This window comes from Strix uralensis, chromosome 1 (assembly GCF_047716275.1).
Source record: "Strix uralensis isolate ZFMK-TIS-50842 chromosome 1, bStrUra1, whole genome shotgun sequence".
In the NCBI taxonomy this organism is placed as follows: Eukaryota; Metazoa; Chordata; class Aves; order Strigiformes; family Strigidae; genus Strix; species Strix uralensis.
The window spans coordinates 112924161-112941311 of NC_133972.1; the positions used below are offsets into that span (position 1 = coordinate 112924161).

At 37.1% G+C, this 17151-nt stretch overlaps 1 protein-coding gene across 1 annotated transcript in view; it reads left to right on the forward strand.

The window, feature by feature from the left end:
- The first annotated feature begins 501 nt into the window (after window positions 1–501).
- CD226 (CD226 molecule) overlaps window positions 502–17151 on the forward strand; it is a 35083-nt gene continuing 18433 nt past the window's right edge. Inside the window, exons 1-2 of the mRNA XM_074877421.1 lie at window positions 502–549; window positions 839–1171. Of these exons, the coding sequence (XP_074733522.1) occupies window positions 504–549; window positions 839–1171 (379 nt within the window). The 5' untranslated portion in view covers window positions 502–503. The remainder of the gene's footprint in view (window positions 550–838; window positions 1172–17151) is intronic.

The following is a 17151-nucleotide window of genomic DNA, read 5'->3' on the forward strand; positions in this document are numbered from 1 at the left end:
TTAATCCCAAAATACTATCTCATGACATGTTACCACAAATAAATTCTCAGACCTTAAGACATTGCTTTTTATAACTAGTTACAGAATTATGATCTCTAATATATAGGAACTGTCTTCTTTTTAGATTTTATATGCCCGGAATAATAGATAAATGTTGAACTGCAGTGTTAGAAAAATTATTTTGGATACACGGCACAGAAGAATTCTGTTTGCTTCTGCTGATGAAACCTAAAGATCCCTGCTTCATTAGTTATCATATTATTCATGCATAACGCTAGAGATTCATTAGTAATGAAAACTTGACTCGGAGGTGGATTTCAATAGGAATTTAGACTCTCTGCACAGAGATCTCAAACTTGGTGTTTCTTAGAATGTGAAAGTAAAACGCACACAATGTTTTTCGTATTTCAAAAGTAAAAACATCCTGTGAGAAGGGCACATGGTACACAGAGTCTGAATAAAATCATGTCGCACTGTAGTCACTGATTCGAGTGTTCTTTGAGATGGACCATGCAGCTCTCCTTATTGTAGTTCTACAACTTTGTGGAAGTAAGATTGTTTTCTTGTTCCTAGCTAACATCTTTATTTTTCTTATCACATCATGACAGATATGATCACAATTCACAAGTGTGTTACTGTGTGGTTCAAACAAATTTTAACTGTTCAATAATATTCACAAATTGGAAGTAATAATTTCTAGGGGTTGGGATTTTTTTTTTTTTAGTGAACTTTTTTTCAGTGTTTTGGTTGTTGTGCTGCCAAAGTTGTTTCTGATTTTTTCTATATTTCAGTTTTCAATTATGTTAATTCTGAAACTGAATTTCTGTGTGTGCCTTAGCCAACGTGGAAGGAAAGTTTGTGGATTCAACTGTAAAACTTACTGAGAAGGTGAAACTGGAATGCATATATCCAAAAAAAGCCATGATAATGCAGACATCCTGGATGAAACTTAATGTAACTCATAAAGAAAATATAGCTGTCTTGCATCCAATCTATGACATACATATTGAAGACAAATACAATGGCAGAATTTATTTTGAAAACGCTTCCAGGGAAGACAAGTCCTTATCCTTCACCAAGAGCACTTTGGAGGATGTTGGTCTTTACTTTTGCTCCATTGTAACTTACCCGGATGGAATTTGGGAAAAAGTAATAGAAATTATTCAGACGGGTAAGTAAATTTCTTGTTGTTTTTTAAATGTCTGATATATGCAAACCAGAAATCCATGCCAATTTAAGGAGTATCTGGCACCATAATTTTCCTTTTCAATTATATAGCATGCAGAAATGGAGTAATTTGGGAAAAAAAAACCTAGCATGACAGAAAAGAATTATATTACTCTGGCAAAGGTAATTTTAAGAGAAGCAGGCAGTAAGAAGGGGAAGTGGAGGAGATGGACAGAACTGACAACAGCAATGTATTACATAGCAGACTTCAGGTACTAATGGTCATTGCTACAGTGATATTTCCATTGGGCCAAGGTTGTCATAGCATTTCAACAAGCTATGGGATCTCTTCAGAGGGTGACATTGCAACTACCTGTGAAATTACATAGATGAACCTTGTAACTACCCATGGAGGATACCATATTGTTATCATTATGCTATATGGTGAAGGCATTCCTGGTCTGAAACTAGGATAGTTTTTATTCTGGAAGCTCTCCTGTACTTGCTTTTTCAGGAACAAAATAACTATTTAGAAATGGTGTTGCAACAAAAGTGAGGGAAGTACAGAATTTTAAATGCAGAAAAAAGACCTTTTCTTTAAAGGAGACTTTTTTAAATATGGCAAAGGGAAGAAGGAGAGAAAAAGATGCCCATGTACTTTCTGTGTAGCTGTCCATGTACTTTCCAAAGGCTCTGTAATTACCTGACCATTCACAGAATCACAGAATCATCTCAGTTGGAAAGGACCTTGAAGATCATTTAGTCCAACCATTAACCTAACACTGACAGTTCCCAACTACACCATATCCCTCAGCGCTATGTCAACCCGACTCTTAAACACCTCCAGGGATGGGCACTCCACCACCTCCCTGGGCAGCCCATTCCAACACCTAAAAACCCATTCTGTAAAGAAATGTTTCCTAATATCCAGTCTAAACCTTCCCTGGTGCAACTTGAGGCCATTCCCTCTTGTCCTATCACTTGTTACTTGGTTAAAGAGGCTCATCCCCAGCTCTCTGCAACCTCCTTTCAGGTAGTTGTAGAGGGCGATGAGGTCTCCCCTCAGCCTCCTCTTCCCCAAACTAAACAACCCCAGTTCCCTCAGCCACTCCTCGTACGACATGTGCTCCAGACCCTTCACCAGCTTTGTTGCCCTTCTTTGGACTCGTTCGAGTAATTTAATGTCCTTTTTGTAGTGAGGGGCCCAGAACTGAACACAGGAATCGAGGTGCAGCCTCACCAGTGCCGAGTACAGGGGTAAGATCACTTCCCTGTCCCTGCTGGCCACACTATTTCTGATGCAAGCCAGGATGCCATTGGCCTTCTTGGCCACCTGGGCACACTGCTGGCTCATGTTCAGCCAGCTGTCAATCAACACCCCCAGGTCCCTCTCTGACTGGCAGCTCTCCAGCCACTCCTCCCCAAGCCTGTAGTGCTGCTGGGGGTTGTTGTGGCCCAAGTGCAGCACCCAGCATTTGGCCTTATTGAAACTCATACCATTGGCCTTAGCCCATCGCTCCAGCCTGTCCAGGTCTCTCTGAATTCATCCAATTCAGTTTCTTTTCCAGCTCTATGAATAAGAGGAGGAAGAACACATTTCTAACATTTTCCCATGCATGCCTATTCAGCATCTGTCAACTGTGGTGCAAATTATCATGCTTCTCTGATAGGAGAGAAGTCCTTAAAAGATCATTATGTACATATGATAGAATAGGCTTCAAAAGATAAATAGTTTCTTGCTGGTTTGTTGATTTGATATTGTGAGTGTAGAAAGAGTCTGTTCCTCTTTCCCATTCTCCAGAGTGAAAATAGACCCCATTCAATATTTTATTGTATTTCCCAGCTAGGAAAGAATGGATTGAAAGGAAAATTTAGTTTCTAGCAATTGAAAGACCGGAAGATAAAAATAACAATTCTTTTCCTAGGCTCGTCCTTCTGAGTCTTCATTTCAACCTTATTTTATCTATGCTTGTTCCTGCCTGCACCACTGAAGGTTTTTGAAACTTGATTTTAGCCAGCACATTTGTTGATGGCACTAATGAAATAGGAATTCCAATCTGTCTTTCTGTCTCTGTTAGCTTTTTGTTAGTAAACATTGCTGTTTATCAAATCAGAAATTAAGCCACACACTGACTTTGAAAAAAAAAAAAAAATTCTGTCTCACCTGGGTTGTTTAGTTGGATAAGTTTGGAATTTAAATTATCTTCCCGTGTGGCACATCGGCATAGCCATACAATTCACAGTCATTTACATGTAGGAGGAATGTCCTGCTAGTGAAGGAGCTGAGTGGAGTTTCTCAGGGTAGGCTTGCAGTCCAGGTCAGAGTTCCTCAACTGAGATTCTTTTAGTGGCATCTCTGAATGCTTGCTTCACTCTGGTGTCTTTTTTGTAATGTAAGGAATAATGTTACTAAAGTAGTATCTCCCTAGCTTCTTTTTCTCTGGTAGTCCATTTAGTGCACAGTATTATTCCAAGTGTAGGCATTAGAAACATACTTTTTGGTTGCATTCATGTAAACCAAGATCTGGAAATACAGGTTGCTGTTTACAAAAAGGAACAGGCAAACCAGATCTCTTATGTGGTTCAGTCCAACCCGAGTTCTGGCAGTGCTGAGCCCTTTTTCACATTGGGTTAATCTTCTATAAAATCCTGAAAGTTAGATGCAGTAGAGATCTGCAAGCTCATTTAGTCCTTTTCCTGACAAAGGCAGCACCAATCTCAGCTATTTGTTCCTGAATGTAGTGGCTAGGGATAATCTGAAATGATGCAAGAAACAAGACAGTCACTTTACTGTGGGATGTTACCCTTCAGTCCCATACCTTTATTAGGCAACCCACTTACAGATTTCAGCACATTGTAAACCACACAAAGACTGGATCAGTTATCAGAGGTATGTTTTTTTAAATTATATTTGGAATTCAGTATTCTCAGTATGTGGGATTTCTCTCTTGGTTCAAGCATACTAAACCAGAAACCTAAACCAACAGTAAACCCCTCATTTTTCAAGTATACCAATTTAATCCTACTACAAAGAGAGATAATGTTGAATAGAAATTAATCCTTTTCCATTTAAAGAATCAAAGTTTCTGAGAACAATCCTGTTCAGCTCCTGATAGATATGTATAAACATGATCTTTATAAACACTGATCTGAAGAGAATGAAGTGTATCACCAGTGAAGATAAAATATTATGTCAATCTACAATGCAAATTAAATATGTTATTAAAACCAGAATTTAGATGAAATATTTATTTATGTAGTAGTTATAGTAGAACTATCAGTCAGGCTTTATCTTTGTTTACTAGCACCTTCATCAGTACTAAATATTTTAAACTCCTTAGATGACATCTTGCTTTGATTAAATAAATAGTAAACTTCAAATTCACTTCCATGCAGCTGGTATTTTAGCTTGCTGCTGACACTAGATATATAATTTTTGTTTGTCTTCCAACCTATATAATTAGGACACTGATGTTCAGTCTTCAAAGTTTTTTTATTCTGCACCAGGGAAAGATCTTTGAGAAAGGTGAGTGTTAGACTCTTAATTTCACTGTACACAGATCTTGTTCTATAGGATTAATATACACAAATAATTGAGGTCCTGGAATTTGAAGCATTTTTTAAGGAATCTGATATTCACCAGAATAAAGAACTCTGTCTAACATACTAGAAAGATCATTTAATAAGCAATTAAAACTTTTTCCAATTACACTGTTTTCTTTAGTTAGGATTTATAATTTATTGTTTCTCAATAGACATTACTTTTCTAAAAGCATTAATTTACCTACACTACCCCAGACAAATAAATAACCCACTGTAAAATCCATTTCTTCTATTTACAACAGTTAATCAACAAACATTTAATAAACTAATTTTTTTTTTTTTTTTAGGGAATTGCATGATGTCTAATTCTTTGCAATTTGTGGGTTTAGTTTTAAAGATTGGTTGGCTAAGCTAACCTTGTATCTCCCTTTAAATGGATGCAACTTTGTGGACATATAATATTCAACATGAAACTTAAACTTGCTCTGCTAAATCAGCACAGATTAAGTTAAGTTGATATTAAGATTTTTGTGTCAATCAAAGCTGAAACCTGGTTTATAATTTAGTTTGTGCTACCAGGGCACTGAAAATTGTCAGGATTTATCTATACTGACCTGTTACTGTGGGACCCAGTGACATTCTTGCACCAGTTTAAGTAAGTATACCATTGAGGAATCTGCAGCACGTTCCTCAAAGAAAGCTGGCAACAGAATATAGATGTAGAACATGTGATTGGCTTTCAGAATTTCCATTGAAAGGAAAGAAATAGAAATAATGCCATATGGCATTACATCCATCATGGAGATTCTTAACTAAATTAAAGTATAAGGTTAAATGTTCTTCACATGGTGATCATATCTGCTGGAAGTTACATACATTTGTATAAAGTATCTTGGGTTACCTTTAGCTTGCTTGCAAAACAATAAATGTTTTTGCTCTCAAACTGTTCAAAGTTGCTCTAGTGTTTAATTCCTGGTAATCAACAGAGTTCATAGGTCTGATTCTGCTTTCCGATGTGCTTTGTATAATTTTTTTAAAACTACAAATGCAAAGTGAGTAAAATTGGTATGATTCTGATTTGTCAACATTTTTAATTTTTTTAGTTTGAAAACTCATTGCTGATGCTTCATGAGTAAATATTTCAAGTAGTGTCTAATGGTTACAGCAGTGTCACTAAATCTAACAAGTGTTAACAAGACCCTGACACTGCAAGATCAAGCAGTTAAAAAAGTTTGGGGATCATCACTTGCTTTTTTAAACAAAAATACAGAAAGAGAAGAAATAAGTCAAGTATTTGAAAAGCATTAAGCACTTTTCTTTTTATTAGTATTTTGACAACATCATTATTTCTTTCCTTTAGAGTAAAGGTGTCTTTATAAATAAAAGGTCCACTGTGGTTACAGTCTTTCATATATGATTAAGTTGCTATTGAGTGAATAAAAGTTCACAACAGATTTGCAGTGTATGAGGTGGCAAAATAATACTGGAGAAACTATTTAGGACTGCTCCTGGCTTAGTCTCTGGTCACAGAACATCAGTTCACCCCACCATGGTCTGGGTAGGGTGAATGTGATTCTTTCTCAATCAGGGACAAAGGTTTAAAAAAAAAAAAAAAAAAAAAAAAAAAGCTTAAGCTTGGAAAAACAATGGCTGAGCTGTCATAAGGACCTGAGATCTGAGGAGACAGGAGGTTATAGCTCTTATTACAGAGGTTTTTCCTTGGTGCACTATCCTCATTGTATCACTGGCTGATAGAAGACCCTAGAAATGGTGATAAATCACCACTTATATCAATTTTATGATTTAATTATCATAGTACTTGATTTTTTTAGTAGATTTGGTCTTAGCTTAGTCCTGGGACTGTATCAGAATACATAATAAAAATTCTAGCATGTATTTTGTTCTTTTTGCCTTAAATTTTGCTTAAATTTCTTATGACATCTATGAAATAGGTTAAAAAGAACACTTGCAGACTGCACAACATCATCCATGTTTTCTTTATTAACAGTTACTGAAACAGACAGAGAAGCAATGATATTTAGGATAATTTATTGGAAACTTCACATATTATGTAGGTACAAGATATTCTTAGAAGTAGATGCAGTGTTGAAATTCTGTACCATAATTGCGAAGAACTTGAGAATATGTTCTGCCACTGTTACACGTGAATATGTTGGCAAAGAATAGTCTAGTTTTCCCTCAGGAAGATTCTTGCCAGCTGGGTGAATCTGTTGCTTCTTTTTTCCTGTAGTGTGAACATATATCCAACAGTTTTGAGAACTGAATTCAAGGGATTTTTTCCCTTAATGTTCCCACACTTTATGAGTCACAAATACTCCTGCACTAAGCAATCTAAACTCATACTGTCAGAGAAAACTCCCTGTACATTTTTTGATAAGATGTAAAGATTATGTAGGAATACTCAGTAGTTTTATTTCTCCTTTCTTAATGAACAGTTTAAGGATGAACTGTAGTTTCTTATATACAAAATCTATGTATATTTTGAAACGTTTATTTTCTCAGGAGTTTTATTTCAGTTAAGTATTAAAATAGTACTAGTTTGACTAAAAAATTCCCATGCTATGTTCTGAATAGAATGAGAAATATTCTTTTGATATTCCTAGTGACTTTAATAATGTGAATGATGCGAGTTGTGTAATTGGTTGGGTTGGGTTTTTTTTTTCTGTTATATGATTGGAAATCGTTATTTCTATTTTTTTTTTTTTTTTTTAAATTCATGAGTACATTTGTGTTTCTGCCGATCAGCGACAATGGACCATTTGCTCAGGGGATATGTTTTGCTAGCAACTCTGAATAAGAATGGAGGTTCATTAATAGAGTATTTAAATGTCAGATATACCATGAAGTACTCCCATATTTTAAATAGAATGATCAACCTCTTCTGTGATAGCAGAGAGCTTTTCTATTCTTAGCTAGTGTGATGATAACCATGCCACTCAGCCCTTGCTTCTATATTAATGTTCTTCTGTCTGCCAAAAGCAGCACGTTGCATAGATTTTTTTCAAGTCCCTATTCACCTGAAATAGCTTGCTTTCTATTTATCTCTGTCTCAATTTAGAATGTGATTCATAGGTCTACAGTGAAAAATTATCAGCCCTTTAAAGCACATGGAAGCAAGAACTAATCCTGAGGGATCTTCATTCTTCGACTCTTAGACTCAAAGCTCCCCAGAGCAAGAGCTCTCTCTGTATTTTACACAGTGTCAACCACATTGTCAGCACCTAATTAGAAAGCAAGAGGATGGAGGCAAGTGAAGCTGCCTTTTTCACACCTCTGCTGTGATTATTGACCTGTTAAATGCTGCTTTTCTTACTTTTTATCTTCTGTGAGGAACTAAGGATTGGATGCCCCTTCAGTATAAAAGGCTAAGGGAAAAAAAAAAAACAACAAACCAGCCCTGTTGGGAGTAGAGCAGATATCTCCTCTTCCATTCTGAAGGAAAAGCTTAGATCAAAAGGAATTATAGAATTGTGGAAAACTCAGGCTGGAAGTGACATTCCAAATTCATGTCATCCATCTCTGTGTTCTGAGGCAGGATAAGCATATCTGTATCATTCCTGACTGAGTCCCATGTTGGAAATGCACGCATAATACTCTTGTGTAGTCATTCTAGCACTTAACCAGCCTTACAAGGAGGGTTTTTTTTCCATTATATCTAACCTAAGTATCTCTTGTTTAATACTGACTTTTTTCACTGTAGTCCTTCTTTGAAAAAAGAGGAGGGCTCTCATGTTGCCAGCTTTCAGTCATCCTTCTGTACAGTTCTTTTAACCTTTCTTCTTAGCTCATGAATCTAAATTTCAACATTCTTGTTCTCATCAGGATTTTCTCCAGTTTGTATATAACCTTATTAAAAGAAGATACATAAAATGAAACACCATGTTCCCACTAAGGTCTTACCATTACTAAATGAAGCAGAATAATGCTTCCTTTGTCTTGTATATGACTCTCAGCTGACATACCTAAAATTTTGCCTTTTGGAAACAGACAATGTGATAACATTTTTGATTCTATTTGGCTAGCAATCAGAGCATCCAGATCCATTTATTCAGCACTGGGGATTTTTTGACTTTTTTATTCCACTTTTCTTCTTTGTACTCCTTACCATTTTGAATGTTCAGTTACTAAGAATAATGATGCTGTTATGTACTCTTGGTTACTTTGTTTGCATTAGAATATGCTGTTTTAAGGAAAAAAAAAGTAACATTCAGTACCATGAGGATTGCTGTGTTTTTATGAAAGTAAGATAAAATTAGAAGGGTTGTTTTATATGTTCCCTATAAGCATTGTTTTGATGAACATGCATTACATGTCAGCTGGATATTAACTGACTTGCTGTTGTGTGATAATTTGGGGATGACTCTCACTTCTTATCTGTTTATCTGCTGGCCCAACCCGCTCTCTTGGGAGATTTGTTGCTTGCCAGGTTAGACTCTGGGATGCTGCAGAGAGACTGCCAAGGCTGGCCCAGTCCTCAGACTTCTAACCCCTGTGCTTTTCCACACATAAACCAAAGATGAGTCCAGGAGAGGGCTGGAACATATCAGGTGTGACTACATGGTGCTGGTGGTCAAGGATAGAGGAGGCTTAAGTGTTGTCTCCTTGATCATGCTGAAGAAGGGCAAAGCCCTGGGAAGAGGGAGTGGATTCTGTGGGTCAAAACTCAGTTGCATGGCTGGTGTCAACAAAAAGGTGTTACCTTTCATTCACCATGGACCTTTTTTGATGATCAAGGACTGCTAAGAAGAGACAGGATCCACCTGAGCATGTGGGAAAAAGCATTCTTATTAACTGGCTGGTGAGGGGAGCTTTAACAAGAAAGTGAGATGACAACCCACAAGTGAGTGAGGAAGTGGACTGGGCTGACAAGAAAATGTAGGATTATATAGACAGAATAGACCTTGAAAACTACAAATCAGGGCACAAGGTTGACCATTCCAGGTATGTTCACACAAATAAGGCAATGTTGAGGGGACACATTGTTGGGAAGCTCTCACACATTTTCTGTGAAATCAACATGACTAGATGACAATATGAAGTGTCTGTACACTAGTGAGTACAGCATGGGTGACAAACAAGGAATTCGAGCTATGTGTGCAGGGCTACAATCTCATTGGGATCACTGAGACATGGTGGGATGATGGTTCATGTGACTGGAGTGTTGCAATGACTGCATACAGGCTCTTTGGGAAAGACAGGTTGGGATAGCAGGGAAGGGGAGTTGGCTTTTATGTGAGAGAGCAGTGGGAATGTGAGAAGTTCTGCCTAGGGACAGATTATGATCCAGCTGGGAGCTCATGGGTCAGAATTAGCAGGCAGAATAATACAGGTGATGTTGTGGTGGGTAGTTGCTACTGCCTGCCTGGTCAGGGTGATCGGGTCTGATATAGATGAGGTCTCCATCAGAAAACTGGAAGAAACTTCACATTCTGTGGTCCTCATGGGAGAGTTCAACCACCTGGTATCCGTAGGAGTAACACAGCAGGGCACAATCAATCTGGTAGGTTTCTGGAGTGCATTGATGATGATTTCCTCACTCAAGTGATTAAGTAGCTGAAGAGAGGAGGCACTCTGCTCAACCTCAGACTTATAGAGAATAAAGAACTTGCTGGGGTTGTGAAGATCAGGCTGCATAGTAGACTTCATGATCCCAAGAGAAGGGGATAAAAGCAAAAAAAGCAGGATCACAACCCTGGCTTTCAGAAGAGCAGACTTTGACCCAATCAGAGATCTTGGAAGAATAACAAGGGTGATGGAGAAAAAATTTTTAAGGAAAACCTCCTCCAATGGTCCATCCAGACAAATAGGAAATGAAGCAAAAATGCCAGAAGTCCTGCATGGATGAACAAGAAGCAAGAAGCTGCTGACTAGACTCAAACATAAAAAAGAAGCATTAGACCTGATGGAAGCAGGGATAGTTGACCCAGAAGGAGCCTTGAAACACTGTCCAAGCATGAATGGGTACAATTTGGAAAGCCAAAACTGACCTGGAGTTGAATCTAGTGGGTTAAAAAAAAGGGGTTTTGGGGTAAGTATTCCCTTACCTCTATAAGCCAAGAATGCTTCATCTTCTCAGCTACTATTCCCTAATTCTATGCCACTGCAGCCACCACTGGCAAATTCAACTTAATTCAAGTATGGTATTATCTCTGATATCAACCATAACTGTGTGAGACCCACTAGTTGAATCCAGATACAAGAGTTTTGTAACTTTGTTTTTTGTTTCTCAAAGTGTAAATGTGATGGATGAAATTTTGAGACAGTGGAATTTGAAATCATTAGAGGATGCAATTGCAGGGGAAAATGCAAAGTGCACAGTGACACCTTTGAAAATATTCAAAATTAAGGAGATAGTATTAATTTATCTAGGACAGACTGAATAATATTTTATTTGGGGAAATACAAGTTAGATTATGGAATGAACAGACGTAGGTGAAAAGCAGAGGGTAAAAGAAATTACAGATTCAGATAGTTAAACTTCCAAATACTCTAAAGTAAATCACAAAGAGTTGATTAATATTTAAGTTCTGAAATTTTCCCATCTGAAGAACCTCTTTCTGCTGCTTATATTTCTAATGATGAACATTTCTTTCAGCTGGCCTCTCAGACAGGAATATAATTTATAACTCAATAAGGACAAAAAGAAATGGAAACATTTGGTAAAAAATACTGACGATATATTGATTTCTTCAACTTTCTTACCTGGTACCAAGATGCACAACAAACTTATTATGAAATAAACTGTATCTTTCCTTCTTTTTCAATATATTTTCAGTCCATAAAACTATCCATTAAAAGTAATAGCTAGGATCTGAGATGCAGGGCAGCAATTTCCCACAGTGCCTCCTCATGCTGGTGCTCATGGGCATTACAATGCTTCTGGGGCTGTACAGCTTAAGTGTGTACCCTGTCCATTGCCTTGGCACCCTTGACTTTCCCTCTTGAGAAACACTGGTTCAAATAGTTGTCCATAAGAACCAGTTTGACTTTACACACCCTTTCCTTTCCGTTCCCTTCTCCCCTGCCTGTTTTCTTCTATGTGGCTTAAAACATGATATCCTCTCCTCTGCCTGAAGTCCGACGCACACGCACATGCGCGCGCACACACACACACACACGCTGTGACACGCAGTTTCTCAGTATAGCATTTCTCTTTGTCCACTGTGAGACAGTGTGGGTCATTAACAATAAGTGAAGGCTGAGCACAGTATTCTGTGTCAATTCTGCTCATTGAACTCCTCTTGCTGGGAAATTCTCTTCATCCTGAACTGATGAAATTCCTGAAGAGGATGAAAATTTGAAATTCTGACTCTTGTATCTTCAAGACTCTCCTGCAGGCAAATCCTGGCATAGTGCATTATATGCTTTTATCAGATGACTTCCCCGACAACGAAATTCTCCTTGCTGGAAGTTAATGAACATTTACACCTGAAGAGAGGATGATTTTCTCACTCTTATTAGCACTCTACTCCTTTTCTCTTCCTCTCTCTGGCTTCTCCCTTTCCTTGCACTCTAGATAACTAAAGTTCAGCTTAAAAGAGTAAAATAGCAACAAAGAGCAAAACAATATGCAAACAAACTGGAATTGGCAAATGAATTACAATTGCATGTTAAGTGTTTATAATGTCACACAGAATTAATAATTGGTGCAGAAAGATTCACCAAATTGTCACAATATAATTTAATATATAATTAAAGGGAAGTTTTAAGAATAGAGGAATATAAATACTTTCATTTTAACTTTTATGATCCAACTATTGCTATTAGAAAAATGCATTATTTTCAAACACTACTGCTGGTTTCTGAGTCTGATTGTAGAACTGGTGTCAGTAGCACGTTAGAAATTAAGATCTTTACTGTTCCAACTTATTTAATAGCTATTCATCCATGTTCCCCTGTCTCATCCAAAAAAAAAAAAAAAGGGCAAAAATATTCTTTTAGAAACTCAACAAAATTGTGTGGTATGTGCTAATACAGTTGGAAGACAATAGTTTAGGGGCTAAATATAATTCCATATTTAGTCTATTCAGGAAGGGTGAAGGGGTCACTCTTGAAGTATTTTCTCATCTGCAAGTTGATTTTCTTGGTGAGAAGAAGAGTTCCGGACAAAGTTCATCTTCATAACATTTTAACCTTCCTTTTCATCTGCAATTTATTTTGTCACTTCTTCTTATAAGCAGAGGAAGAAGACTGTGTTTGTGTGCGGAGCTTCAACAAACCAAGAGGGACCTGAGAACCTGTCTCTGCTGTAGAGCTAAACTAGCCTTGCAGTTTTGGAAAATCTGCTAAGGTCATTAAGTATTTCTGATGGAGAGCATTACTTCCTAAAGGTAGCTACTTTGAGGGTAGCTCTGCTACTATCAGTCTGAGCAGTATGAACTTGTCCTGACCTTGTGGTACCTGGGAGCACATGAAAAATGTTTGTGTGCAGGGATGGCTGAAGCTAGAGCGTGACTCGCCATGTTTGTGGCTCAGCGCTGTGTGTACTTGGCTGCAGCCGCTGATGTAACTGTCTTTGTATAAAACCAGCTCTGGTAGTACTTAACCTCTGTTAAGATTTAAGCCTCAACAGAAATGCAGAAACATGGTAAGCCAGAAGAGTTTTTCAATGCATTTTGGTTTACTGTGCTGAATTTTGTCTTTCTGAAGTTGCAGAATGGATATTGAAGCATGAATATTGCTTTCTTTGTCTATGGTTTTAAACCAGGAGGAATGCATGAGATTTATGTGTAGTCCAGAGTGAAACTCTGGAACCCTGTGTAAAATTATAAATCTGGGACTGGTCAAACTTACAGTGAACAGTAATTAAAATGTCATAGATATTGATTTTAAAAATTAATGAACAAGCTGAAAACAAACTCAGATTTCTAAGCAACTTTCCTCTGAAGAAACAAAACCAACTAATCCTATTGGAGACTAAAAGAACAAAAACCCCAACTGAAGTGGATAGGACAGGAACCAAAATGTAGAAAGTCTGAAAATCTCTGCCCAAAAGAATGGAGATCAAACATTTACATAACATTTATTTTGACTCTTAATTTCTTGTAGCAAGGGCGGGGGGGGGGGGGAAGATTGCACCATTATTTAATTTTCCTTCCTAAAAGAATTTCTTAACTTCAATAATTACCCTGCTGCAGAATTTAAGCTTAGTTGCTTGATCCTTTAAATCCTGGGAAGTTGATTTACACTCTTTTATACCTCTATATTTCTGAGATTTGTTTTTCAAGAAAAATATTGTAAGATAATGTTTTTAAAAAAATATGAAAGCTTGCATTTTTTCTCCTTTAAATGTCTGATAGACCTAAACCAGATAGAAATATGTATAACTACACAATATGATGAGATAACATCTTGCCAAAAGAGAGGCAGGGGTGATATCAAACACAGACACTTCTTTACTAAGCGGAGGCAAATGCACCTACTGTGAGTGCTGTCACCTCCTACTTTCTGTCCAGGAGGCAAGATGATGTAGCCATGGAAGGGGCAGAGCAGGTAGCAGTGGCAGTGGCTGGAATGAGCAGCAGGCAGGGGAAATCTATTTTTATCAGATGCAATGATAAATTTTTTTTTAAACATTTCTGAAATGTTCATACATGGTGTGTCACCTTGAGTTGTGCATGTGAGGGGGTGAAGATGTGTGGGTGTGCTTTTTTCCCATAGAAGTATTTCTCAGAGTGGGAGGTTCTCATCCCACGCTTACCAGGCTGAAAGCAAAGAAACTGTGTTCAGAAAGGTGTTGAATAAAGAAATTGGTTGAACAGAGGAGAGGGAGGATGAAAGAACTATGCTGATGCTGATGTTAAAATAAAATGGGACAATTGCTTAAAACAAAAACCTGCAACACTTTAGTGTACTTGGAAGATTAAATTAGAACTCTTAGTCTCCACTGCTTGTGCCTTACATAATCATTTAAGTTGTGCAAGGTATCATATTGTAAGAAGGGAAAAGATTTACATCTTTCATCAAGAGTGAAAATACCTGAATGTTGCTGCATGCTGTCCAGTAAAATACACATGCAAAACAAAAAAATAAAATGTGTCATATCTGTGTTTGAAAATGGTTACGATAAACTTTACAGTCACCAAGAATCTCAAAACTGTTTCTATTTTAATTCAGTTGTTTGTACATAGTTCTCACTTTTATTATTTATTATTTGTATATCAGCAAATTATACAAATATATCAAGATATGTACCTGGAGATTCTTCACTGAAGTTGCAAGGCACCCTTAGCTTTGTAATGTACCTATACAGTGTACTACACTATGCTGTAGTATTATATATTACTGGGAAACTGGGATATCTTGTTTGGCAAATATAGCACCCGAAGTTAACTAAGAAATTATAAGACAGAATGGATATTCATTATTTTGGTGGAAAATGTTTTATCTGTTTGTTCACAGTTCACTGTACGTATAATGTACATTTTTCTAGCAACCACCCAGCAGAGCGTCAGGGAAGAAGGCTGGTTGTTGGTTTCCCTTTGGGTCAGGCGGGAATCATCTGGAAGGTGGGAGTTAGCATCATCATACACATGATTTCCCTAATAAGCATGTTTAGATAGGAGGAACACCCTGAGTTCAGGGTGCCATTGGCATGAAATGAATAGGACAGCAAGAATGGACCCAGGAACAGATGGGGAGACTTCAAGGCTCCTAAGAAGAATGTGGGTAACAGTAGGGCTTGTTCATAGCAGAAGACAGCAAAGATTGCACAATGAAGAAGACAAGACTTATCAAGGAAGAATATGTGGATTATGTAAAGCAGGCAATTGTAAGTTAGTGGTCTGAAAAGTGGGACAGGAGGAAAGGGCGTGACCTCTAAGAATATGATGTGCAAGAGAGAGAATTGATTTCAATCACCTTTTCATTTACCCCTCTTCCCTAGCAGAGCTGAATCTGAATCTGCAGATCTGAATCTGCTAGGTATAAAAAATTTACTGTTCCAATGTAATGACTTGAGGGACTGTACTTCAAGGAACATATTTTGCAAGTGTAGAGTCCCATCATAGTAGTTATTTAGTCTAATTTGAATAATACTTAGACTTCCATGAGTAAATTCTTGCTGGAACTAGCTTGATATCTTAAATGATTATCCAGCCTTGGCAGTTGTCTTCAGTAACAGAAATTTAGCTGTCTTTTTGGCAAGCTGTCCAAGGAGTTAATTAGCTTCAGTGTTGTACCTTCTGTTTAGTTTAGTGAATTTATCTCTCTTCTGTCCTTGTCTGTCATTAACTTTGTCTCCTTGATTGCAGCCTACATGAATCTTCAAGTTTTTCATTAATTTTTTTAGGCAAACTCATTAGACACAGTTCCTTTTGTCTTTCAGCATTTCAATGTTTTAATCATACTTCTGGTCTCCAAAGGCAGAGAAAATGTAATTTTTCTGTGCTGTGTTCCATTGATAAAAAACTGCAGGCTAGACTTTTTCATTCACTGTTTCACAGAGACTGCACAAGTCTCAGAAGCCACAGATTTCCACAATGAAGTCTCCATCCTGTCAACATGAATTGAATCACTTATTCCTAGATTTAGGGTGGTATACTTGCCCACATGAAATCCTACTACTCTTCGCACCTAGTTTAGGAGGTGAGCTGGGCCACAGTGTATTGATGATTTCTCCAGTACTTATGATTTTGAAAATCCTGGTACTACCAGCATCCAAAGCAATACAGTTTAGCAGCATTTTTTGCCCCAGATTTTTGATTAAAATGTTTCATCAAGAAGGATCTAAATCTAACTCAGTTCTTCAGCATATACAGTTCAACCCAGAATTCTACTGCAACCATCCAGTCCCATGAATCTGGCTACAGCTTTATTTTAAAACTTTTTTTATAAACACATTTTGATGCATTTAATGACTGTCATTTTTCCTGTGCAATTTTAATTTTCCAGTTGTTGGTATAGATAGAGGCAAACACATTAAGAATACATGGTAGTGATATTTTTTAACTTAAAAGTATCTAATAAAAAAAAGAAGCTCATTGAAGAGCTTTAAAGATCAGTCCTTTTACAGTGTAGGAAAAGCAGTCTGATCATTAAACTTTCCCATCATTAAAGTCTTCAAAAAGATGACAGCGTTAGTCCTAACTTATGAGATATAGGGCATTACAAAGCTGACTTTAGAAGCTAAGTGGCTATTGAATGCTCTGAATATCAGAAACACTGACAATCTTTCTATTGAAGATTTTTAAATAACATTTTTCTTAATTTGTAAACAGTGAGTTCTATTATTAAAAACAATAACTCAGAGCAGGGGGATTTCAGTCAAAATTATTTAAGATATAATATATCTTGGTTTATATGTGGTGAAATTTGTAAGTCTCCTTTTATACCACAGCCTGACTGTCATACAAGTTTTTCCCAAGTAGAATATATGAGAGTATATGAATGGATAAGATTTTTTTTTATTTAATTGGTGAG